Source organism: Clavelina lepadiformis, chromosome 3 (genome assembly GCF_947623445.1).
Source record: "Clavelina lepadiformis chromosome 3, kaClaLepa1.1, whole genome shotgun sequence".
Taxonomy (NCBI): Eukaryota; Metazoa; Chordata; class Ascidiacea; order Aplousobranchia; family Clavelinidae; genus Clavelina; species Clavelina lepadiformis.
This window is the reverse complement of record NC_135242.1, coordinates 19,726,144-19,753,721: the sequence shown is the minus strand read 5'-3', so window position 1 is coordinate 19,753,721 and position 27,578 is coordinate 19,726,144. Positions and strand designations below refer to the sequence as shown.

The following is a 27,578-nucleotide window of genomic DNA, read 5'->3' as shown; positions in this document are numbered from 1 at the left end:
AAGCAGTTGATACGTGACGGATAATGAATTTCGCCAAGAGGCATTTATGTCCAGCATGAAAAATAAAAATTGTCTTTTGTCGGTCGGTTTTTAAAGTGGCCAATGTCTTGCTGACACATAATACTTATTTCCATCATGCCAACAAAAACAGATGCGAATTATTATCAGTCTTCATTGACCTGATAATTAATTGCCTATTAGTATTACTTGTGCGGACGTGGAAATTATAGGTTTGTCTTCATTTTAGTAATGAAGTGTTTTGTGCTTGTTTACAGCCATTTCGTAAAAGGCTACAATTTCCCTTAGGATCATTTCTTAGACAATTTAGACAGCATGTAAACAAAAACCCTTTTAAAATATAGACGTCGACAAACGTGTGTCGGTGAGCTGAACACAAGTTTTTAATTTTAAATGATGTATCTAGAATATGAGTGAACGGAGTAAAAGATTTCAACTCTGTTAAGAATCCCATTACACTATCTGTCTGTGTTTATACAAGTTTCTGTAGCTTGAAAACTAATGTATTATTATATCCGACGATTTAGTAACAGACTTTATACAGCAATAGAGATAAAGGATTCTGGATTCAAAAAATTGTTTTTTAATTCTAGTTTCTAATCTAGAATATGCAGGCCTACAAGAATGGAACATTATACTGGCCAATATGCTTTACGTTACGATAATCTCACATATATGCAATAGAATACTACGTTATAACTTCATCGACATGTTGTCAAAGTATCAGTTGCACGTCTAGCAATGGACAAACGTCAACTGTATACTTTGCCTGGGTCTAACTTGTGAGGTTGGCCAATTTTTCTTTACGTTCAGGTTAAACATTGAATATAGATCGTACGGGCCAGAGGGGGGCGTTGCCGAGTTGCCTGATTGCCCTAAGTGCCGAATGCGTTGAGGCGCAAAATGCTGGCCAATGCAAAAATAAATCTAATTTGTTTTCAAAAGAAACGTCAGTTATCGTTAAATAACAGTAAATACCATATTCTTTAAATATAAATTAGCTTTAAAATTTTGTTATAAATCTAAATTTTTAATGTAAAACTAAAACACAACAAAATACTGTTTCCCAAAATGAACGTAAAAGCAAAACGTATCCTCTATTTATATATACCAAGCGGTCAAGATGACGAAACAATAAATTTTTTTGACACTTCGTTATTTGTAATTAACATCAGCTTCAATTTGTAAATAAACTGACGGTGATGTTGCTTATAGTCTTTATGTACGGTTTGTTTAATGACCCAATCCTGCATGCTTTGCCACTAACAATAAGTTGCCATACCATGGTCACACTGTGTGCTGGTTTTAAACTTTTAACGTCTCGGCGGAGTAGGGTGAAACAAAATATGCAATCATTTCATGGCCAGCTGAGGCCTCACAATGACACGTAAAACCGCAGGAAGCAAACAACAAACGCTTATTCCAACAAAGCAAACAATTTATATGAACATCAAAATGACGCAAGAATACTGTAAAATAGCAATATGCAAAAGTAAGGAAAGCAAACATAGCTAAATCAAGTCCGAAGTGGATAACAAACAAAAAGATAAAAAAAATCTCAAACACACCACATAGCAATGAAGAGTTGGACAAAAATATGGTTATAGTTTGTTTAAACTGCCCCGAGCGTTCGAAAGTTATGTTGCGCCATTAATATGGGCAAATGCGTGTAATTGTGTCAACAGCTATTGAAAATTCGATTTGGTTTATGCTATTCTGTACTATATTTCATAGATTTTATTCAGTAACATCGAGTGTCTTGCAAACTTTTAAATACAGTTCAACGGCACACATGTTTGTTTTGCTCAGAATTACATATTTACAGTATTAATGAAATCGCATGTTTGTTTACCTTAACCGCTATGTAGCGCTACCCTCACGCTGATCTGTTATTTTTTCTTTGGAACAACTGAAAGGAGGAAAAAAAGATGGGCGAGAAAAAAAGCGAGCCCAAACTCATCACAATCTATCACCAGACAGATGAGATAATAAAACGTAAGCCGTCGGTCGACAATAGCGGATACCAGTTAGAAAGGTTGGCTGTACGATCTCGAAACGAATGACTAGAACTTCTACTTAAGTAAGACAAGTTTTACTACAAGGGAGATTGCAATTTAAATCATTTTGTGGTTGCAATCAAAGAAATAGCAATCATGTCTATGAAAGCATTTATGTTCGGCCTATTTTGGATAATGTGCATGACTGTATTCCACACCAAAGTTTCAAGTGCCCACGAAGGTGAGTGACATTTGTTGAGTCGATTATGAGATTTGTTTAAAGTAATGCGGTGCTAGATTTCTGTACCACATAAATACTTGATTGTGTGCGCTTGTAAGGTCCAGTATTTGTTGGGCTTATAATGAGTTAAAAACATTACACATAAGCCGTATATTTGTAGTTAATGTTAAATCGAACTAAGCTCTCAGAACTGTATTCCACTTGGTTTGTCTTCGTGCACTGATAAGGTTAAAAGAAAGCTTATCTTGTCAGCAATATTTTTCATATTTTGTTCAATGTTATTTAAACGATTCGCTCTATCCGTTATTACGTCATAAATACCCAAGTGCCAAAACGTCATAGACAATATTTGAAGCGTCGAGAATTTTGAATTGAAGGGAATGATTTTCACGCTTTCGTGAAGTCCACTCGACCGCCTAGCATAAAATTGACCGTAAAACCAGACTAATCCTGAAGGCATTCTTCATAAATGACCCGTTGTGACACGTTGGTCAGTCTGCTAAAAGGTTTTTTTCGTAGCAAACGACAGCAGGCCGTTGTCAAATGATCTTGAGTGTGGTGGTAGATTTGCAAACATAAAACAGACGTTGTTAATTGCAACGCAGTCAAGACTAGTTGTTTGTCTTTTTATCATTCGCTACTTTCAAAGCAAAGATTCCGTGGCCGTTATTTTTATAATGAAATTTTCGCTCAATAACTTTAGGATTAAGGCTGCACTGTCGTCTAAATGAGGGCAGCATTCTCTGAGTGTTGACAGCGCGGCGCCATTTCAGTTACAGCAACAACACAGAATAAAGTGCAATATTTTTCGTGCTGATGACACTTGAATGCAAGCAATTGTAAGCTGGCGAAGGGTGCCGCTATGCTTTGTTTGCTGTTTAAATGTTTGCCAAGTCCAAGCATCAATAAAATGTTAATTATTTTCATTGCTAACGAAACTTCACTGCTGTCACGACGTCTGTGATCGTATTTTGCAGTTAATAACTCGAGCTTAATATGTTACGATCTTACGTTGTATTTATGGTAACAAGTCACCGCGCGGTCTCTAGACTATAACAGCCTGAAAGATATGCGTACGGGAGGATGCTCTGTTGTCATATTTTCCGTTTTTTCTCGCTTCCAATCCTATTGATTTCCTTTACGAATGTCACAATGTTCGCTGTTGTATTGCCATTAAAATAGATTGTAGTTTAGACTGCCCAATCCGTTTGTCTATTGGAAGTTTTGTTTGGGAATCGTACGCTATTATTCGCTCATAAAGAACTTGTCCCAGATACATCAAAGACCAAGGGTTAACAATAAAGTTGTCACCGGAGCCTTACGCTCAGGTGCCAGTCAATAGAAAATTCACTGCTTCATTGCTTTAGTATCGGAAAACAGCGATACATCGAGTAACCTATGGAAATTGGCGCCTTCAGATGTGATTATTAATGTAAGAAGATTGCTATGATAATATGTTATTAAATGATCTTGTGTCGCATGTGACAGAATCGTACGTGCGATTTTAAACTTTCTTGTAACTTTAGGAAACAGTACGGCATTATTGAATTTATGACTTTTGCGGTAAACGTTTATTAAATTACATCATTCTTACGGCTAAGCATTGGCAATGAAAAATAATACTGTATAGACAACAACATTTATATGTATATTACTGTACTTAAGCACATTATTTTCCGTTTTCTGCAAAGCAATAAAACTAAACATAGCGGTGAAAGCAGTCTTAATGTAGTCATGAAAAGATAATTGCAACATCTATCACTCCGTAAAGCGGCATTAGAAGGTTGACAGGGTTAGGACACGGCGAATTTGCGGTCCGGGGAGAACCGTAATTAAATTGTACTGGCACGTCTTTTTCTTGCGGCCGCTGGCGATAACGAAATAAATGCATTATGAAGACATTTCAGCCAAGTCTTCCTATAGAAGCATGTTATTGTTTTTGCAGCTGAAGTTTCTCATTACCTGACCATATTGAATTTGAACTGACAAAATTAATAACAGAAACACATATTATTAAATTTTTCCGATTACCTTCAAAAACTGAAGTCTGATATTACAATGAAACACTCATAAATTTTCTTTTTATCCAAATTTCCAATAATTTTTTCGTTTTATTTAGATATACCGGTTTAGCGCTTCTCCATATGTAGAAAGGGCATTATTTATGAACAGTATTCTCATTTCAATTCTTTCGTGCAAGTTACTTCATTAAATATTAAAGAACTCCTTGGTTTTAACCTAGATTGCAGCCTATTGTTACATAGAGTCACATTCTAATTCCCCAAAATGGATTTTTAAGGCCCCATTAGCGCCGCGCAGGGTTAACTCAGTAATTTGATTTAAAAGGATTGACTTTTGAGCCGATATTGAACAGGCGGCATAATTTGTGGATATATTCTAAGGCCTAAGCTATCTGCTTTATCGTATCTGTTGGGAGGTTTGATACGACCATTCACAGCCGCGGATAAACAGCGAGGGTTTGAATGAAATAACTCAAGTCAAGAATCACGTTCAGGCACTTGACTTGCCCTAACGGACCGAATTAAAAATGGAGTTCTTTTTATTTGCCGATTGCGTAACGGTCCTCAAGTACGCTCCAAAACTGGTCAAATGGCACTACCAGACCGATAACTCCCCCGCCTAAACATCAACTTAACATTTCATCGGACCTTTTCGATATTGTATTAGCCTTGAGGAATTTTAACAATCAACGGTGGCTGACTTTTATTGAGAGACTATTTTTGCACAAGTAAATGCGCTTAGACCCTGCCAACTCACAACGTGATTGTACTTGCTCATCAGGCACTTTTAAAGCTTGATACTGAAGCCGAGTCACGTGAAACGCAGTAATTGGTCAATCTATTGGGCATGGAAGATTAATTGTTTTCCCGCCGATTTCACATTTTGCTTATCAACGAAACTGGCATTACCACGCCTAAGTTTAAACTATTACGTCATAGGTTTTGACATAAATTCCAGAATAGAACAGACAATGTCCCGACGAAGCAGAATATTTGTTGCCATTCTCATGTTTGGCGCAGTAGTGTGGTCGTTACTGGTTTCGTAAAATGCAAATATTTACATTTTTACGCCTTGCCACTTCTGATGGGAAGCCCTCCTATGAGCTATGCGAGTACGTTGTGTAAGTTTCAGCAAAGTGCCCTATCGATGACAAATTGAACCAGGGGCTTATCTTACTGTCACATAAGAATGTACAGTTGTAGCCTACCATTAACCAATACAGGTATACAGCATGCCGCCAGAGACCGCTTAAATTATTGCTTTTAATTTAAAGCAGTTTAAGGTAGCCGCATTGCCGTATTTAACGATCACGTCGAAACGCGTTTTGCAATTATTTGTGTTGTACGCCTGTATGTATACCAATATCATAACCGCTTATGATATTGTGAAATTTCGTGACGACAAGACTTTGCATTACACAAATCCCGTTTGATCTCTTAATTGATGAAATCCTATTGCAAGCCTGTATTCACATCCCCTCGTCCGTTATTACAAACACAATCTTGAAGACACGCGCCCACAATCCATACAATAAAGGATCTGTAGCAACATAATGGTTATCGCCTCTACAGTAAAGAAATAACCATTTTTTGCTTTTATTGGCTCCTCAAAGCCTATTAGCTTGCATTGTAATTACCAGCTTTAATGTTGTGATATTCCGACACGTATTAGAGCGGTAAAGCCTTCCTGGAGGGATAAATTAGTAATGTTACCTTAAAAGGTTTTAAAAACTGTACTTCTGTCTAAATAAGGTGCAACCGTTTCAAAAACAGCAGACCAAAATATAGATCAATGATCCGATATACGCAATGCCTTAGATATTTTACGACATACTGCTGAGTTTGAGTATCTTTCACCTGATATGTAAGTTGGATCAAATTGCGCTCAACGAAAATTATTGCGCCACGAAACTACGTTAATCTACGAAACATCATTTGCCGAATTTGACGTCATCTAAATTATCTCGTTTTCACAAGAGCGCATTTTTATGGACTGTGTTTTCAATTGGGAAGACCAGTATGACCGAAGAAAACAGCAAATTATGTGCTATGACACCTGTGCGTAATTTTATAATATCGCCCTTTCTGGTTACTCAGCCATAAGCGTTTAATTCAGCAGATAATTTTTTCAAACCCGTGTTCATGTCCACTCCAAAGGTGGTTCGTTCGTTTGATGTGCCATGTTTTTTCGTGCCGCACCATCAACTTAAATTCTCTTTGCTCAAAGTACAGCACTACACCTGTGTGTTTTAGATTATCTTACTTTAATAATTTTTTGTGTGAAATAATATGTTCGGCGTTAACTGTTCCACGCTCGGACAGCTTCGAATACGATGCTATAATATTTTCGCCCTGGGTGGCAAAATGTAGGCATTCACGCCTTAAACAAAACAAATAAATCAGCAAGTTGCTCCAGAAAGCGCAACTGCTGTACCAGTGACTAAATTTTCTTCGAATATTTGTTTTAGCGATTCTCATGGACACAAGAACAGCTACATCGGATGTTGGATGGACCATGTCTCAAGGCTCCGAGGTAATTAAACATCTTACTCTTGAACAAGACTGTGACTTGCTACATTAGCTTATGCATCTTCACCTGTATGGTGCATGTAATATAATTAAATGTATATTGTATCGTATAATATAATTATAATATATAATTGTGACATATACATGAACGATATCCTTTTTTTCACACAAGCTCAAAACGAGCTGTTATCAGAATTCGGTGCGAAGTGATGGCTGCTTAGGATAGCGACTTCATTCATTCAAAAAATTTATAGGATTTTTATAAGCAAGTTCTCAAAGAATTTCGAGACGAATACCGATTAACCATAACAAACTAAGGCTTTAAATTTTGTTGCAAAATACACTTAAAATGTGAAACCGTTGTGAAGTAGGCCAGATAGCTGTACCGTGCAGTCAGCGAGTCGCCCCTAATACCACACACTGCCATATAGCAGTCACGATGACACAATAAACAGATATGCTGCAAGATTATTAGCGTTTTACACCACTTGACATTTGGCAGCAGGTCTAAATAAGCAGTAAAACGAAATACCTTGATCGATAGACAGGATTTCTGAAGACAATCTCATTGTTAACGAGACAAACTGTTCTGTTTAAGACTGAGTTGGTTGTTTATGGAATAACATTGACTGCAATCCTGTGCAGATTTTTTACTTGAATGATTCTCACAAAAGTTTATTTTTAATACAGTAAATTTTCATCGAGCTGGTAAAATATGTTTATATATTGTTGGATGGTATGAGTTTTTCCTCGGGAAAAAGCAAAGATGTTTTAGGAGTAGGTTGTTCGCTCTATCTTTTTTGGTTGAATTGTTTTCATAACTTTTAAGCTGAATAAACATTTTGCCAGCGTATAACATTGCGACACGACACTTTCCTTTTTTCAGAACCATTCATTAGTGGTAGTAATAGCCTATCAAAACCAAACAGACGTTAGGAATTGTCAAGCAACTTTCTAAACAGTGTTGCGCGAAGTACACAATGTGCTTTGCCAATTGCAACTGGATTTTGTATCTTCGAGTCATACTTTACGACAGATATTGTTTCCTACGTATCCGTTTGCTTTTATTTTGTGGAAAATCTTGTTGATTGTGTTGAACAATGGATTCTTTTTACACGAGCTACGATACCACGTGGAAGAAATTGAACACTGTATATAAAACATGCGCTTGCAGTTAGCTGGTATCGTGTTATATTGCATGCTCATAGTAAACATATAATCAGTAGTATGCGCGATAAATCATGTTAAATACGCACAGTACAAGAAGCTATGCACACCGAATATGAAACAGAATACTATAGCTATGTACCATGCATACTAATTACTATGTGAGGAACGTCCTTCGCTTTAAACGTTTTATCTACTTTAACATTTTAAGTATTACTTGTTTTCGAAAAGATCATGTAAACTAACCCACTATTCTAAATGAAAGAATGATTATTATTATCGTTATCGGAGGGGTAAAATATAAGTTTCAAATACCAAGCATGATAAATCAACATTGTTTCGTTTTAAATTTTGAATTTATTTCCTCAGTGGCATGAGGTGAGCAGCTCGCATCCTGATGGCCGGGAACTTCGGATGTTGATGGTTTGTCAGATAAAGAAACCAAAACAGAACAATTGGGTTCGAACCCCTTATATTCCAGTGCAAGGGGCTAGCAGAGTTTACGTTGAGTTCGAATTCACAATCAGGTATGCAATATCGCGTTGCCGTATATTGGTAGTTAGTACTGCATTAATACCCTTTGCAACAAAAGCCAAAGTTAAATGTTCAGCTTTAGCACATCTTATTAGTTCGCGAATGTGAGCTGGGTTAACAAGTTTAATATTCATTAATTTGACATTGCTTTATAGGTCATGTGAGGATGTACCCAACGTTGCGACTTGCAAGGAAACATTCAACCTCTATTATTACGAAACTGACAGCGAGGAAGCAACCACCACGTTTCCACCATGGCGGGAAGGGGCTTACGTGAAGGTGAAATTTCTGTTTGTTTTTCTTGAACGTTTGTTGACTTTGGGATGCCTTTTACCGTTAATTTCTCCGTGATATCTGATAATAATTTTCAAATTCTCCACGATTCAAATGATTTTACCTACCGAGCCCACCGAAGTTCATATCCTATAACACTAATTGAATTGCCTTCAAAACATGTTAACACCAAGTATTTTCAAGGCTGTTCAGTTGCAACTTTACGTCCGGCGTTTCATAACGGAATTATGCCCGTGCATCTTCATAGGAATACATTTTCTGCACAAAGATTGTACTCCTTAATGTTACAACTACCACTACCAATAATACTACAATTACATGCATAAACAATGCATGAAGTGCCCAAAATATTCTCACAGTCCACGTAATACCGTACAGGTAAGTTGTAGTTATCGTGAACATAACCCGCAAGCCTTCTTTTTAGAAATACCGCAGATCTGCTAACTACCCCAACCCTTGAAGGCATCAGACATGGGTGCTTGAGATTTCTTATATTGAAATCCCCCGCCCAATATCCCTTACAGGACCTACATCTAATTGTTTTCTTTTCCTGCTTTATATTAAACTTGGACTTCAGTGCTAAGACGTTAAGCCTTACGATTTTATTTCATGTCGGATGTAGCCAAAATTACTACTTGTTGTTTTTGTCTGGATCACATTTCCTGGCCACTGTGAGTCACGCAATGGAAGCCTTTGTACACTTCACCTACCCGCTGCTGTAGTTAAACGGTATATAGTCTATATACTATATATACTGTGTAACTTGACTCAGTCTTAGGTAACAGCGATTCAGATTGCCCTTGGTTTTGGCTTTCGTTTAGATTCCCGTTTGTGGAAGTGACGATGGTGCGAAAACGTTCGATTGGGTTGTTATTAATCGAACCCGTTGCGGAGTAGTCAAACATATTTGTGGAAGCATCGGCGCCAACCGCACCTGAAACCTTGTTTTATTGACTCACACTCCTTGCATTCGGTCTTCAAACGGGCAAAGCACAAATCGCTTTTAGCATTTTTGCGAAATTAACTGAGCTATCTGGCGTGCACAAATCTTTTCTGACACCAAAATAATTAAGTGAACTTCTTGATCTTTGCCAGATTAGATTAAAATATCGCCACCTTTGTCAAATGACTCAGATTGTTTTCTATTGATGAAGGAAATTTGATTTCTGAGAGACGACATATCCCTAATCGCTCCAATTGTCCTCTTGCGCTACTGTCTTTGCGTCACGGGGGTTCGTTTTCTCAAAAAAAAACTCAAAAACAGCTCAGATAGTGAAGGAGATATTGTCAGGGGGCAGCAGACGATAGCACGTAATCCTTACAACGACATCCCGGTAAATAAATTATTTTAGCGGCGTTAAGATCAACAACTCCCTGCACGACTGGACAAGCTAATATTAGATAAACATCTAAAAATTATTAAATACATCTGTCCGTCATTACTTTTTATTATTCTTCTGTTTAAAACCGTCGTTATATCATCGTAACCGTCAATTGATTGTTAGTTGGTGTAGTTTTTGCAAGAGACTTTGCCAATACGACACCATTTTTTGCAATGTTTCTTGCTAAAGTCTTCCTTTAAGAAATTTTAATGTCTTGTTTAACAATTCATTACGCATTTTTTGCAAAATTTGAAATATGTTTGTACTAACAAAGCACGGCTTTAACCAAAAGCAAGTAATCGTCAACATTGCCATTTATGGTCGTTACGAGACGTGTAAAATTACCTGATCGGCTTAAACTAGACGAAGACTGTCAGTCTGTGAACACAAAAACTAATCCAATGCGAACTTTGAAATAATTTGCTCTTAGAAAGGGCGACCAACCCGATTATAACCGCATATACCTGGACAGCTAAATTTTAAGTTCATTAATTTTTATTACTTGCCTATCAAAATCTATGAGCAATTTTTTGTTGATATCGGAACGTGAGAATATGAGACATCTATTCTTGGATTTATCATTAAAAACATTCTTGAGGAGCCTTTTTCACATAACTTTCTGTTGTGCTCGTAATGTTATCTACGATTTCACTTGAGGGTAAAATGCATTAGCATCGGTGTTACCTTTACTTGTAACAAGTAAACTCATATGCTAGAAAAAGTTTAAGGGTCATTTTATGCGCGATTTGTGAGTACTGTATTGTTTACAAAAATGCTTCTGTGCTCGCGCCCGTAACTGTCTGATGCATGTCAAATCCAATTCCACAAAACAGTGCGTGGTTTGGCCAATTGTTTACCGTACATTACCACAGATTTGTAGCAGTTTAGTTGATGTGGTCTGCACAGTCGTAAACAAGTGTTACGGGAAGATTTATCAAATCCACAACACGGCTTATGCGGTGATCTAAATTTACATTTCACTTCCAAACGGTTTATCAACGTCAGTTCTTCTTTACTAGATTACACCACAGGAGAAAACACCAAAAGCTTTATTTGAAATGATGAAAATTGTAAAAATTTCAGCACTTTTTGTAATTCTTGCAGGTCGATACTATCGCAGCCGATAAACGATTCCGGCCCGGATCAGCAGAAACTAATTTTGAAACACGTGACATCGGACCATTGACTAAAAACGGGATATACTTGGCTCTTCAGGTGAAATTTTTCATCTCTTCATACGAATGACACCATTTTAATAGTCTTGGTCACGGAGATTTATTGTGACAGTCGAGAACAGGAAACCTTCAATCTAGTGAAAATAATTCCCAGTAACTTAGGCATCTCCCGTTTAGAAGCCTGCGAAAGTCGCGGTTCAGGTGACCCCGGGGAATAGCGGGTCACTTTCGTATTGCTGTATTTAAACTAAAACTTATTAAAAAGTAACCAGCGAGTTAAAAATAGTACAAACTCTACTTGCCTTGATCGATCAGTGTTTTAGTAGGAGCTGTTCAGCTCAAGAGCGTGTAGCTTTGTAACGTCTTTGTCACACACAGCCCCAGGGGTGTGAAACATTTTATTACATCATAATGCCGTAGTTGCATCCGAACCGACCATGTAAACATTGTTGCTTTATGACCGACAGGACACCGGTGCCTGCATGGCTCTCATGCACGTCAGGGTCTATTATAAATACTGCACGCCCATCGCTGAAAACCTCGCCAGTTTTGCAAGGACCATTGCTGGACCAGAAAGGACGTCCCTGGTCGAATCCAAAGGAATATGCGTCGCTAACGCAATTACTGTAAGCGTTTCATCACCTATGCACTGTATATGATTAACAATAACCATCATGATGCAGCAGTAGTATCTATTGGCAGTACATACTTCAATTTTGATTTTCATGGTTGTATTTTTGTGATATCTTGTATCAAAAAAAGATGAACTTGTAATAAAAAATTTACGGTTTTTGCAGGAAAATGGACTTAACCCCAGTCTTCACTGCAATAGCGACGGGGAATGGGACGTACCGAAGGGGACATGCATCTGTGGTGCCGGATACAGCCCATCGAGCGACCTAACCTCTTGTCAAGGTATGTTGCCCACCTTTGGATTCCTATTTAAACCAGAGATTTATGAGATGACTTTTTACTATCAATGAATAGATTCGCAGTACCCGAAACTGACTTACACCGTTAACTATGCGTAAATATTAGCGTTGTCCAGCATTGGCTATAAATTTGTCAACGGTTATGACGTCATCATGACTCGTTTGTCCATTCTCTCTTGACGACAGTGATCAAAGCAATTTTAATTGGTTGTGCTACAGGCGACTTAGAGCTTTTCTCTCCGTGTTAAACTTCAGGCGCGTGTGATTAAACCTGAATAGGCCTACACTGGTCTTTTTCCCACGACGACTCTTGCAGAGTGGAATTTTTTTCAGATTCTCATAGCACCCCTGTCAGTGTTAGAGCTCACTAAGGTTTATTTACGTGGCCTGACCATGTACTGTTATAAATTACAAGCTACCACAGAAAACGTGTTGTTAGGACTTGCGGAATAGCCAAGATAATAACAGATGGTAGATAAAAGTAGGCTGCTTTGTAAAAAGCCAGTTCTGTCAACGCTTGTTTTCTCGCCTAAGTTCTGATAAGCCCCCATTCGACGTCTATTAATCTCAATGCTGTGTACACGTCACATTAGTATGCACAATTTATCAAAAACTATCAACCATATTAGGGTGGTCCCACCCGAACTTGACTCTAATGGCGTAATGAGGGTGTAGCATTGCACTTCTTATGACTTTCCCGGGCACATTCGCATTCTTTAGACCGTTATTTATATTCGTAATTTACTATCAAGGCTTAAACCGCATTTCGAAAGGAACATAAAAACAGCGATTGACCGAATGCAATTTTTCGCATGATTGCAAACGCACATTTATGAAAAGAACCCCATCATCATTGCATTCTCTACATAAATTGCTGTGTAGCACGTATATAGACACAAATCCTAGACCCTGTTGAAAACGTTGCTATTGTTGGCTGCGTTATGAAACTTTATCAGCTCCAGCAATCAAAGACCTGGGAACGCGTTTGTGTAATTTACAACCCCATTAGTAATTTCATTCTACGTGCCTTATCTCTAAGTCTGTTCTATCAAAGTTTTAACGAGTTTTGCTAATGCTGCTTTTCGATAGATTAAATTATTATACCTAGTAGAGCCACTCCGGTGTCTATGTGCTCAAAGTTATCTTATTCTTATCAGGTTACTCAAAACAGAAAATTAATCAAAATTTGAGAAAAAAAAAACAAAATTTTATTTTCAGACTCAGGCAAAGTAAACAGTTTTCTTTTTTCTGCCGCGTCTGACATGGGTTCGGAAAAAGTTAGGTTAGTTATATGGGTTTAGCGTGGGTATAGTGAATGGCAGAACCCTGTTTCTTAAAAGTCGAACAGGTTCACTTGGAACTTTTAAACGATCGTTGACAGACATGAATTTTTTCCTGTGACCATCCTCACCTTTGTTAACTCGACGGGTTCCGAGGAAAGTTTACAGCGGTGTCGTCCAGAATTCCTTGCATTTTTGGCAGCTCGCCGGCGAGCGTATGTCTTAGTCTTCATTGGGAGATTAGATGGGTATTAAGCCCATAGAACCCGGGTCGAAACGCAGTAAAAACCGCTTTAGTCGCTGCGTTATCGTGCCTTGAATTTTACGCCGAAATTACCGTGGAATTTTGTTTACCTTAAGACTTTGGGAACAAGCGAACTGATATGTCGGTCCGGCACTTGGATTAACTTAAACCCTCCATCCTAGGTGTACTGCTTACATGTCTGAACATGGCCCAAACTCAGCGGCATACGTCGTCGTAACGTGCCATTATGATATCACAAAGGATTGTTATTGTTTGGTAGAACATTTTTAAAGATTAATATTCATGAGTTGATTTTTAGCTGTCAGTCACGGTGGGTACTTTTGCACAACGATTCGTGCGGTTTTTTGACATCTCCAAATTGAAACTTTTTACCTTATCTTGGATTTATTTGCCAATTGCTAATTAAGATCAATTTTTTGGGAATTTATTGATCCGTTAATGCCGACAATCTTGTCAGTAAGTTGAAAATTTATTTTGGTCGCAAGCCTTACTCATAAATTCGTAAGTACTCGTAGGCAGAGCGAACTGGGCCAATATGTAGCTATTGCGTTGTAATTCCAGTTTTTTTACATCATGGTGCGTATTGTTACTTTCGGACATATTGGCCGAAAAACCAAGTCTCAGTTGATCGTGGTTGTATACAATTTGACGCAGAAATACGCAACCCCTTTGTTTGCTAAACACACTTCTCGTGCCATTAACACCACTGCGCTACCTAACACAAGATTAGACGGCGTTCAAAAAAAAAAAGTTTGAAAACTTCTCAAAACGTTGTAATAAGAAACTAGAAACGCGGACCGTGTCGTCCTGTTATTGTTCAACACATACCGAACATACCGTCTGACACTGCATTTTCCAATGACAACCCAAGCTTAATCGGGCATAGCCGTTCGCAGTCATCCGTATTTGAACCTGTTGGGTAGACAGACTGCATTGCTTTTAATGCTGATTTTTTGCCGTAGATTAGATACCTTTTAGCTGGGTGACACCCCCTAAGCACGTTTTACCCTACTAGCAGTGATTGTCGATTGTCAAAAAGATTAATTTCAACTGAATCCCTCTGTTGTCGTTATCAAACGTTATTGTGACATTAATAAGTTAAATTTAGGTGTCGTTGTGAGATAAATTTTGTAATCCTGGAACATCGGCTGTAAAAGTTTGTTAACTTCTGGCAAAGTTGTTTGAACGTTGACAAAGATACTGTACATCTTGTGTAATGTCAGTGACTCTGACAATCTGACATGTTGCAAGTCCTCAATGTGAATTAGAATGACACAGCAACTTAGTTCATCTCCCGTCCAAAAAAAACATGTTTTGTCAACGAAACCGCACAAGACAAAACATGCAAAAAACAACATCTCGCTAGTAACCCCAAACAAACTTTATTGACCGTTGGACGGCTTTTGTGTGACAGGTGGGAAAGCTGGATTTGTTCAAAGAAAATAAAAACAAAAACGCAAAAATTCGCTCCGCCCATATTTTAGCAATCAAAGGTTACGTAAAATGCTTCTATTCTATGACATCACACAGAATCTTGCGCTGTTCTATAGAAGCAGCGACGTTTGTTGGGACTGGCTATTATTAGGCGCGTGTACTTAGCCTACTCAATACAATAGCGATCACGGTATTAGCTTCAAAAAAGGTCTTCTATGGATTCCGCTTTAATAGGGTTTCAATAGCTTTCGGAGCGCGCATTCGATTGTATTGGGCTAATCTCGGTACAGGGAGCTAGAATGTTCGGAAAAGGGGGCGGAGTAGGACAACATTTTCCTTTCAGCGCCGCTCAAAGCAACAACTTTGGTCAAACGGCCTTAAATTTTCGCCATGGGATTTTTCAGAGCGTGGTATATAATATACAGCTGTCCAACATACTTTGGCATAATTCTGTGTATATTGCATGAATTTTGGTGCAGTGTCGTATTCGGTCCACTGGGGCTAGACCTATTTCTGGAGGTTTAGGATAAGATCAAAGACTACAACTTTTACGCGAGACACTCAACTTGAGATAAGATTTACCACAAAATGAGTGACTATAATTCAAGATTTTTTTCTGAGAAATCTGTTGGTACGGTGCTAAACTTGAAGCGGCTGAAGGAACAACAACCTTTGAAAATATTTGATTCACTAAAGCAGACGAGTTAATGAAATTATCCCATTCTGCTTCAACCTATTTTGGGTGTCACGTAATCATTGGGCCGTTTCCGTGGTTATCCTAGTTAAGATTTTAGGGGGTAACCATTAGGCTACGGTTGCTTGAATTTCAACCGCATAAAACATTAGGCTGCATTTTTGCCGTTTTCGAACGGAAAGATTTGGCGTTGACGATTGCATTTACCAAATTTAGCTTCCCGCAAATAAACTTATGTTAGCTTGCTCAGGTATTTGACTTTTACGAGTGGCTTATCCCCGATCCAACTGCGCCCACGGAAATCTGAGCGATTAGGAAAATTTACTCGTAATGGAAATGCGCTTCGTTGAACTTCCGCCCCTCGGTTTCGAAATTAAAAAGTATTGAGTTTTCGAGCTGATTTCCCCCGTCCCCTAACGTCTTCCCAACCGTGGGAAAATTGACTGGTAGTTATTCGTAGGCCGGACGTTTTGGGGGACAGGGAACTGTGTCTGAAAATTTCTGTTCACCCAGTATCTAGCCCATATACAGTATATAGTTTAGTAGGCTCCAGCGTTCATTCCGCAATTGTCTAACTCGTTTGTTGAACTATGTTTATAAATCGTTTCGGCTTATTTGTACAAACAGAACCTAAAATATCTCGAAGATTTATCGAAATTATCAACTTTCTCCAAAACAAGGTAATTTTCTCCCAACGTACGTTCGAGACCACTTTGTATTGGAGAAGTGGTGAAATGTGACGCGACGTCGTTTTGCGTGGGTTTCACGCGCGAATCCAGCATCGTTAATGTTTAATACTTTTGTGTTACGTCATACTTAGGTTGAGCGTTAGCATGCATGACGTAATAATCTGTGGGTTTAAAGGACTGTAGTACAAGGGCTAAGTCACCGAAAATTGTCGTCTGAGTGAAAACTGAAAAAAAATTTCAACGGAAATGCCTTTATGTTTGCGCTCACGTAAACAATTGAGATAAAACCATTGTTAGTCACACAAGTTATGACCGAGAGTTATTTCGCGTCAACGCACTTTCAAACTGCTGGATTAGGCACAAGTCATACGACCAGATCCCTTTCTTGTGTGGCCTGTTTTTGCAAGTGTTTGGAAAAATCTATTTGGACGTGGATGGTTTATCCCGAAAACTTACCCAAACCTAAAAGCGCTTAAAATCGGGAAATTGGTTGCGAAAGTGCGGTTTGAAACCTACAATTTTCCTGCAGCTCCGCTTTTGATAAATCATCCGATTGTGGCTATAAGGTTTTAACTTTCGAGTGATGTCACTCCGGAAACGCTAAAATGCAATTTTATCAAAGGTTTTACGCCCCACAGAGTCTCAAAAGTATGCCGTTTATGGGAGTAGGGGCAATAAACCTGTTTCTTTATTTCGTAACAATGAGTAACTCGACACCTGTTGTATTGTGTCGCAACAATGGACCCGAGCATCCGGTCTTAAGAATTCCTGGTCATGAACGCGATGTCGTACACTGGAGGACTATCAACTTGAGTGTTGTATTTCTGTTTTCCTCAAAATGCGGATGTTAAATTTGATTTAAGTTTAAGATAAATTCGATTCGTTGTGTTCAAATTCGTAAATTAATCTGCATCTGGTGATTTCACTAACGACAAATTTTACAAGTTCCGCGTTCGAAATGACAAAGTAATGATCAGAGTACCAGTTATGACGTCATATCACAATATTTTTTTTTGTGATTAGTTACTGTATGTAAAACTTTACGTTACTTATCGGCTGTTAACAGTGTTTCAATAACGCCATATTAATAGTTGTTTTTTACCTCGTAGCCTGTGGGCGCGGCCATTACAAGTCTTCCGTGGGCAACCGACCGTGTCAAAGGTGTCCTGCTTACAGCCATTCACGTGACTATGGATCAACGGTGTGTGACTGCATGTTCGGCTACTACAGAGCGCCCACTGACCAACCGTCCGCGCCTTGTACAAGTAAGTAAGACGTTTTGGGTGGTGCCTATAGCTTGGGGCGAATCCTTTCATGTCTCATATTAACTAAGATATCTATCTCACCGCCAGGGTATTTACTTTGACGCTAGTTGTAATTTACCTGGTAGATAGCGCCTTTGATTCAACACGGTTTCCCCAATCACTACTTGAAATTGTTGGTTTGTTCGTTGGGCGTAGTCGGGTTTACACGAGGCGAAAACGATTTATTCGGGTAGACTTACATGCGCTTGATTTCGGCTAGACTAAAAACTTACTATATTCGCGCAATTACGGTGTCATTTTTCTGGAGATCCATCATAATATCATATATGATGATGTCATGGATCAATGTTAACTGATGACGTAGTTTGTCGAAAGTATATAATGAAATATGATCAGCGTAAGATTAAGTTTTCTACCAAAATTGTTGATTTTGGATTGCACTGGTGATCCAAACTGCTCTTTGTTTTATCACATTGACGCCCTTATACTTACAGAACCTCCTGGTAAGCCCCTGAATCTACGTGCCTCTGTGAACGAAACCTGGGTGACCCTGACTTGGGAGCGGCCCCTGCACGACGGGGGAAGGGACGATATGACGTACAGGTACGCATGGGATGTCGTTTTTCATGTTGTCTTCTATTCCGCCCGCTTTTGTCACGTTTTGGTCATGTTTCAACTTTCAAGTTCATACTAATTAGGCACTGATCCTTGCCTTTAACCTCAACATTGGCGTGTTTGCAACCAGCCCAAGCAAGGTCTTTAGCAGTAGGAAGTTGGTTGCTATAATAACAGGACCGCGGGAAACCTTCTACGACTAAATTGCCATCTCTCTCGGCACCGCTGAGCTATTAATCACAATTAAAGTGCAATTTCGTAACTGAAGGCAACACGATGTCGTACTTGCAAGCACGCTTCTCTGCTTTAATAACAGTGTATCTAACCTGTTACAATTTGCGTTGTTGTTTAACATGGTGTTCAACATTACGTTTATAATTGCTCTTATGACGATATAAACGACCTTGACGTCAAGAAGGGTTTGGTTAATTTATAGTTTCCCAAAGCGGCCAAATTGAGAGGATTTACCGGTGTAGATATTCGTGATTTATCTTTTCAATCATGACGTAAAACCTTGTTTCCCTTGAAAAGCGTCGAGATTATTGTTACAACATGAACGCATTTGCAGATTGCGATACATTAAGCATCGATTGTCATGTTTAAAATTGCGCAGGACAAGTTAGGCTCGATAAATCTCCTGCTCTTCGAGCAATAAGTGGGGCATTTCTGATAGGCTAAAATCAATACCGTGCTTTTTAGTCGACGTTAACATTTAAGGTCATAATCTCACAGGATTGTCGGTTCATCTTCCACATCCGTGACCTTTAATTATTCATACGACTTATAGGAACGTTAAGTCCATCTCGGATACAGACCATTAATTTTTTTCTCATTTACTTCTCATAGCGTTGAGTGCTCCAGGTGCCAGTCGGGCTACACGGCTTGCGCGTCTTGCTCCGGCGGGGTCGACTACCTCCCCGGAAAATTCGGACTGAGATCAAACAAGGTCAAGGTGCAGGACCTCAGCTCTTATGCCTATTACAAGTTCAAGGTAAGACTTGGGCGAATGCGATAATTTACCGCACTTCGTAACAGGTCTGTATAATTTAGACGACGATTTTGATAACGGAATGGTTTTTACAGGTGTACGCTGAAAATGGTGTTAGCAGGACAGCTTACAACAAAGAAACGGATAACAATTACGCCATCGTTACCTTGGAAACGAGCCAAGCAAGTAAGTCACGTGTCAGTATTTATACAAGACGTTTCCAAGAGATGCGATTTTTCAAAATCGACAAACCCATTTTTCGTGCCAATGTAAATACATTTGTGTTTGGTATGCTCCGAATACGTGCCAAGTGGGTCCGGGGTTCGGATTACGTAAATACCGGGCGCTGTTTTTCGAAATCAGGATCATTTCGTGTTGTGCTAAGGTGCCAAATTAATCCTGTAGATAAATATCTCCATCAACGTTCTAGCCCCAACAAAGTCCGGTTCTGAAAGACATGAAAGTAAATTGATTATGTAGGAAAATCGATCACCGGAATACTCGAGCTTATAACAACCTTTTAAGCTTTTCGTTTCATGATGTCTTTGATGTTGACAGTTGGAATAAAACTACACGTGTTTTGTTGTTGCATATGTAAAGCGCTCGTCAGTTATTGTTCTGTAATACTGGTACGTCTTTTTACGGATGTGGGTGTCTAGTATATGACTGTAAATTTTTCATACGTTTTCCAAAGACTTGTTTGTCTTCGAAGTTGTAATAACCGTGACAATCTCGTGCATAAATCAAGACAAGCTGTTACAAAAATCTCCATTTTCTTCAGGGCCTTCTATGGTGGTCGGCGTCCAAGTCACGGATGTTGGAGCGAAATCGTTCATCGTATCCTGGAGCGACCCCATGCACATGAACGGGAGGATCTTGGAATATGAAGTCCACATCTCGTTGACAGGGGCGGGGCAAGAGAAGACGATCGTCAACAGAACAACCAGTAAAAGCATAAAAGTCATCGGACTGGACACAGAAAGCAAATACTTGATACAAGTAAGTTTCCTTTATTTTATACACAATACCTTTCATCATGTGTATTTATGTGGTAACGTAATGGGTATAAGTTGTTTATGTTAAGTTAATATATAGTGTTATAGTTCCGCGATAACCGACGCTAATTTTACACTTAACCTTTCACTTTACAGGTTAGGGCACGAACCAACATAGGGTTTGGTCCCTTTAGTGCCCCCTACAAAGCGGAAACAGCAACTAGTGACACGACCCCGTCTGGGCACGAACAGGGGGGTCAGGAGATCAACATGTTGCAGCTTATACTGGCGGTGGTCGCCGGTTCCGTGCTTGTTATTTTGGTCATTGTAGGAATTTGCTGTTTCAGAAAGTAAGTTATATAGACTATATTGTGATAATTTTGCTGCAATTAAAGGAAAACCTTTAATGTTAAGTATTTCACTGAGTGTGTGTGTGTGACTAGCATCAACGCTGTGAGACCCCAGTTACCACCGTCGACTTTTCGAAAGCTCCATTAAAAATTTCGTACACATTTTTAAATTTTTAGGCGCTCTAAAAAGTACAAGAACACCAAAGTAGACATGGATAAGATACCCATGTTTTCCAACTTCACCTTGAAGTCGATTAGCACTTACCCATCCGTCCATAAAACCTACATTGACCCCACCACGTACGAAGACCCCCAAAGAGCCGTCCTTGAGTTTACGAAAGAAATCGATTCTACCTACGTCAACATCGAGCAAGTGATTGGTGGAGGTGAGCATAGTGATGTCACAATAAAGGTTCCTAAACTATCCAATAAGAATTTCTACAAAACAACACTTATCTCAAGGATAAATATTTGGCGAAATGCGACCGGTGCAGGCGACTTCTCTTGGGTTCCGACTGCCTCGCAGCTAATTCAATTAGCATACCGACCTGGGTGGTATGGGTGTGCTAACCAACTAAAACAAGTCCAATAAAACCGCATATTAGGGCTGCCCTCTTGAAAAAACTGCGCTCTATGGCATTTTTTACAAACAATTGTTTAGCGCTTTTTCGACTTGTAACAAAGATTAATTGAATGTAACAAAGCTTATTGTTGTTTTTTTGCACCAGTGCACAACAAGTAGAGCAAAATGCTGCGTCAGACGATCCCTATTCCGCCACCAAAAAGTCGATAAGATCTGAAAAAAAAACGTGGCCAATGGGCAGATGTTACTCATGCGATAACGGTCATTGTAAATACCCGGTTCGTTTCTAAAGGCTACAAAAGCCGGTTAATGAAGTTATAATATTGTCACCAAATACGCTTATAACATGTTTTTATCAAATTTTTGGACGTTGAAAGTGTACATTTTACCTACAGACTGACGAAAGGTTTGTGTTTGTTTTGCAATTATTTCCTACGGAGTTGTTTTTGCCGAACTTAATAAAGTGGGAAGTTTTTACCGAATATTTGAACAACATTATTTGGTTTGTCGCGAGTCCATTAAGATAACACTATTTACTAGTTAATCAAAAACATCGTTTTTACAATCGAAAATCTTCATTTCATCGTAGTTTGCATAAGCGCTTCACCGAACTTAAAAATGTTCAGTATGAATAGAATAGCTAACATCACCACAATAGCTGGGTGGTTATTACAGATGCCTGTAGATTACTACAGTACCATAGATTGTATCGATTTCAGACGAACATTCCAGAAAAATCAAACAAAATCCATATCTGGCGTCGATTCTTTTTCGTTTGTTTTAAGCAACTCAACGGTTTCAGGAAAGTGTTGTAACTGTTTGATTTCAAAATAATTTTTAATATAGAAAACGGGGATAATAGGGTACAAGTAAAAGCAGTAATGAAATACAGTATTGCATAAAATTAACCTGACTCATCCCAGCAATTCCAGTAACGGGATTAAATCTTTCTTCTGCAGGAGAGTTCGGAGAAGTTTGCCGAGGAAAAGTGCTGAATCCATCCAAGAAGGAAGAGCATGATGTAGCGATCAAAACTCTGAAGTCCGGATACAGCACCCAGCAGAGGCTGGACTTTCTCGGTGAAGCCTCCATCATGGGCCAGTTCGATCATCCGAACGTGATCCGACTGGAGGGAGTCGTCACAAAGAGCCGTCCTCTCATGATCATCACGGAGTACATGGAGAATGGATCCCTGGACACATTCTTAAGGGTGAGTGTGAAGGGTTTGCGATGACAAGGAATTTGTGTTTTTTAAAAAATTGGTTTTGTCGTCTGAAGAATTTATTTTAATTTGAGAAAGTTAAATTTCGCCTTGAGTCACTGGCATTGTTTGTCTCTCATTCAACTCAGTCTTTGTCACACACTTGTCGGCTGTTACAGACGAACCTACAATTATTCTGTGACTTATTGCGAAAAATTTGCTTTGTAACTGTAATTACCTTGGCGGTAGCTGGCGGGCAGTAGAGTTGTGTCAGATTAAGTGAGCGTTTTATCCAGATTGTGCAATAGTGTTATAGCACAGGTGCTAAAATCACATTACTGCCATTAGTCATTTGTTATACAATTTCATATCAAATTGTATTTGAATTGATCGAATTCAATTGGTAAGCCTGGTTGCTGGCAGCTGCGTGTTACAAGCTGAAAGCAATATTTTTGACTTACATCTACAAACAAGCTCGTTTGTCTTTCAAAGCTTATATATACAAGAACTTTCTCCTAAGATTGCTAGATAGGGTGCAACATTCACGTAATGACTTGGGTAATTAGGCACCTCCGGGAGCATCTAGCGTCCCAAATAGTTTTGCTTAGCGATATGTTTTGTTGACTTATATTCATGCGCAATACAGTCGCATGCATGTTACTACAATGCTTCGTCTAAAGAGCCAGAAATAGACGCAAGCTCGGTTATCAGTTGTTTAAAACCCTTATCTGACTCATTGATTTGTGCGCCAGATATTTGTGCGCTTTTCGACAAAAAGCTGGGTTTAAGTGAAAACAAACGGAGTGGGGCGAACGTTAAGCGAAAGCACGCAGCTTAAAATTGGTGCACATGTTAAGCACGGGTCGTAACTTAACATGTGGCTGATAAATCGGCTGATAAATAACCGTAGCATGGACATGTAAACAGCAATTACCTTTTTAGACCAGAGTATTAAAACGTTTAGTACCAACCGGCCACCCTAATTGTGTTTACAAATCGCAACGCGCAATTACGACAATGTCCATCTTACCGTGAATCAAAACAAACCATTATAACGACGAAATATTTGAAATAATTCCAGCAGAAATACGTGATGTAGCGTATACGCTACAACAAAGGCCCTGCATACATAATACGTATAGTCATTACGTCACATACATATTAGGTTAGTGAGAGTATCATAACCATATTTGCATGAGTATTAAAAATGGGATTTTCTTTGTAGAAACACGACGGAGAATTCACGGTTATTCAGCTGGTCGGAATACTTCGTAACATTGCAGCCGGCATGAAATATTTGTCAGACATGGGCTACGTCCACCGCGATCTGGCCGCTAGAAACATCCTGGTCAACGCTCAACTGATCTGCAAAGTGTCCGACTTCGGATTGAGTAGAGTCTTGGAGGAAGATTCGGATGCAACATACACCACCAGGGTAAGAAGTTGAACTATCGTCAAAAAATGAAATATTTGCATATTGTGTTAAGTTATATTAACTAAGCTGCGATTTTTAGGGCGGTAAAATTCCCATTCGTTGGACCGCACCGGAAGCAATCACGTATCGAAAATTTACCTCGTCCAGTGACGTATGGAGCTTCGGCATTGTGATGTGGGAAGTGATGTCATACGGAGAACGACCGTACTGGGGAATGTCCAATCAAGATGTAAGTGATGATGTTTGATAGAATTTTCACATCGATAAGTTGTCAGCAGAAGTGAATATGCTTTTGTACAAAAATATGGACAAAAACGGTTTCTTTGGGTAAAATCTTCTTTTGATTTTATTCTTTTCGTCTCAATCTTTTGGTGTCCTACAATGTGACTTTTACTATCCACTTCTCAGGTCATTCAAGCCGTGGGATCCGGTTATCGTCTTCCAGCTCCCATGGACTGCCCCCAAGTCCAACATCACCTTATGCTGGAATGTTGGAAGAAGGACAGAGCGGAGCGACCGAAGTTTGCCCAAATAGTGAGCTCCCTCGATAAAATGCTCCGAGATCCTTCCCAGCTGAAATTAATTGCGAGGTATGTGATGTTTGTGGAGGAGCTGGACGTGATGGTTATAGTTTAAGAGTTGTTTGTTAGTGAACGTTGACTGTTGATCTTTATCAGACGATAGACTTATGGTATATTTCCTGTTAATGTGTGAAATAAGTTTTTAATGCGTGGCGCTAGTGCTAACTTTTGTTTTATACTTCTTGCAGTGAAAATAGCAACGGTCACCTCGTCAACGAACGAGGCAGCTTGGCTCGTTTTTCTAGTTTTTCGCCTCCGCCAGATGGTGCCAACGATCCGCTTTTGCCAAAGTCCGGCGCGGAGATCCCATTGACATACATGAGGAATTCTTTAGACCTGTCGTCCTTGGGAAACTGGCTGGAGAGCATTGAATTCGGAGGATACAAGGAGAATTTCCTACGATCCGGATACAACTTGCTGGAACAAGTGCTGCAAATAACGCCGAGGTATGCAGCATACTCTTACTGCTTTTCTTGTTTATCTTATTTATTGTGTGTTATTGTGGATTTTTCATCTTCGTGATACACAAACTTGAAAAATTTCCTTTTATCCGGAAGCGCTTTACTAGCGGCCCAGAACATCGTTTTGTTTTTCTCTATGCTATATTGAAGACTGAAATTATTACTCCTTGCAGCGATTTATCCCGAATCGGAGTGACAGATGTCAACCACCAGGACATCATACTTGACAGCGTCGAAGCGATCCGGAGAAGAAGTGATTTCTATCCCATAGATCCTCCTCAATACACAGATGAAAGGATAAGTGGGATTCCAGTGTAGGACACCTACCAGTCATTACCGATTCTTGCCGGTTAAAACCGATTTTTGAACCTTTTGAAAATTGTTGACTTGTTGGCCGATTGAGAGACAGCGATTTCCAAAGTGGATTGGATATTTCGACGTGGAAGGTTTACCCGGAAGCTATTGACTTGACATTACTCATTCGTTAAGATATGTTCTATTTGCTTGTAAATTTGTTTTACTTTCAAACTTCTATTTATCTTTTCTTTCAATTGCTTTTTTGTATTTTATGTCTTTTCCTGTCCGTAAGCTTTCATAATCGAGAATATTCATTTTGAATGACACACTTGCTCGTACGCAACTGATGCTATCTCAGTTTTCATATGATTACCACCTTATTAGTTTGTTTTATTTTAAAATTGTTTTGTAACGAGTTTCGAAGCATTTTCGCATATTTTTTGTTTTACCATGAAAGCAATGATTAAATTCCGCGACTTATTGCAGCATATACGTAAAAGTGTAGCACACGCCAACTCATGTGAAATGTACTTTTTCGTGGAATCGAATTTTAGCTAAGTCGCTTATCGTCCTATGTTTACTGTTATATTAGGAATACGCACTTCATTGCAGGCTTCGTGTCTGGCGCTGAACAAAGCTGACTGCCAAAGGTTTTACGTGTTTGCTGCTGGGAAGATTTCGATTAAAATTGTCCGGGGTATTGCTAACCGCAATATCTTGGAGCTGCTTTTTTTTCTTGCACTGGTTTGCAAGTAGTAAATTATGCGTATTTTGTGCACACCGTTTGCATTAGTATGTATTGCTTAAATTGTATTTATATCTTCGTTCCACTGTGTTTGAAACACAAATAAAGTAATTCAGTAGAAAATCATTTGTGCCGAATTCAATTTCGCTCTCATAAGCTTTTATACGTTACAGCCTTTGGTGATTTTTATTAAAAGCACTCTTTGCAAAGGGTGACTTATAATAAAGCAATAGTGCACGACAACGTAAGAATGAAACTTTCGTGCGCCTGATGCAAGAATAAGTAAATTTGTGCTTCGATTACTTACAATTAATGTTCCATACAACTCGACAAACAGAAGATAATGTAACTGTGTTAAAATTTTTTCAAGACTGAACACTTTTTAGGACAGTATAACTTGGTGTGTTGTCAAGGTCAAGTCCACACAAGGTCTTCAGTTCGCAAGCCTACCCTGAAAGGGTTGGACTATGCCGAATAACTAATACAGTAGTTCGCTAAGCATTCAAAGTTTTTTGTCAAATAAATCTTGTTTGTGGTTGTAAGCAAGACTCACAGACCAGTTATTAGTTACATTAGATGTAGTAAAATAGATACAAAACAGACAGGACAAGGAGCTGAAAAATACGTGCAACTAGTTTTAAGAATGTGCGTCTACTGATTAATTTATTTTCTTGAAGTGATCCAAAAGCATCAGTTCTGACAAATTGAATTATCAATAATATAAGACGGGTCAGTGATATGTGCAATACATTTGGACCACGGCATTCATGTCAAAGCAAAAACCGAGCTGCCACAAAATTTCTACACGAAGTCTTCACAGGTGGCAAGACCGTTTCAAGCTTCATCATTTTCAGAATGGAGCTGATGTGTAGGTTTTGTGATTGTAACGAAAACATTTGATTAACATTTGTAACTCTGCGAATACAAGGCAACGTCACTTATCGAAAGCAAAAACTCGTAACTATACTGTATTTAAAGTTTTACGAATTAACAATGGTAGCGTAAGACAGGGTTGAACTGGTCCCAACTTTGGACTGGTTTACCCAACTAAACATTTCAGAATAGAACGAAAGCTTGCTACAGTTCGAGTGATTATTGTAAAATATTTAATATGCTGTTGATATATTCTGACGATGAAAAAGTTTATTTCATAACAATGTACGTCAAGCATTCTATCTGCAATTGGACTTTACCTTTACAGGTTGAACTTGTTTTGAATCATCCCATTTCATAAAAACGGTTGTAGGTATCATACGTAGATTGGTTGTAAAACAAATTATTTTACGTTAAAGGTAAACCGACAGGAAACTTGCTGGAAGATTTTTGTGCAAAAATTGTTTCCAGTTTTCTATTTTATTAGCAAACTGCAAATTCGTCCTAAACATTTCTATCTTTCAAATTTTATCTTTC

At 38.8% G+C, this 27,578-nt stretch overlaps 1 protein-coding gene across 1 annotated transcript; it reads left to right on the top strand.

Annotated features, from left to right (window-relative positions):
• Positions 1-1,990: 1,990 nt before the first annotated feature.
• Positions 1,991-26,291, top strand: LOC143450344 (ephrin type-A receptor 4-like). Its single transcript, XM_076950852.1, has 20 exons — positions 1,991-2,256; positions 6,746-6,810; positions 8,343-8,500; positions 8,663-8,786; positions 11,288-11,398; positions 11,826-11,984; positions 12,156-12,273; positions 17,762-17,917; positions 18,412-18,520; positions 19,379-19,523; positions 19,616-19,706; positions 20,302-20,519; positions 20,672-20,865; positions 21,043-21,251; positions 22,408-22,658; positions 23,875-24,084; positions 24,164-24,313; positions 24,493-24,674; positions 24,854-25,111; positions 25,300-26,291. The coding sequence occupies exons 1-20, from the start codon at positions 2,172-2,174 to the stop codon at positions 25,442-25,444; spliced, it is 3,138 nt and encodes a 1,045-aa protein (XP_076806967.1). The 5' UTR covers positions 1,991-2,171; the 3' UTR covers positions 25,445-26,291.
• Positions 26,292-27,578: the final 1,287 nt, after the last annotated feature.

Bases quoted from the DNA above. Each gene is read 5' to 3' on its own strand.
- LOC143450344 (XM_076950852.1), top strand. From the start codon at position 2,172: ATGTCTATGAAAGCATTTATGTTCGGCCTATTTTGGATAATGTGCATG. The intron at 19,707-20,301 runs GTAAGTCACGTG...CATTTTCTTCAG, and splicing joins CTTGGAAACGAGCCAAGCAA to GGCCTTCTATGGTGGTCGGC. The intron at 24,085-24,163 runs GTAAGAAGTTGA...TGCGATTTTTAG, and splicing joins ATGCAACATACACCACCAGG to GGCGGTAAAATTCCCATTCG.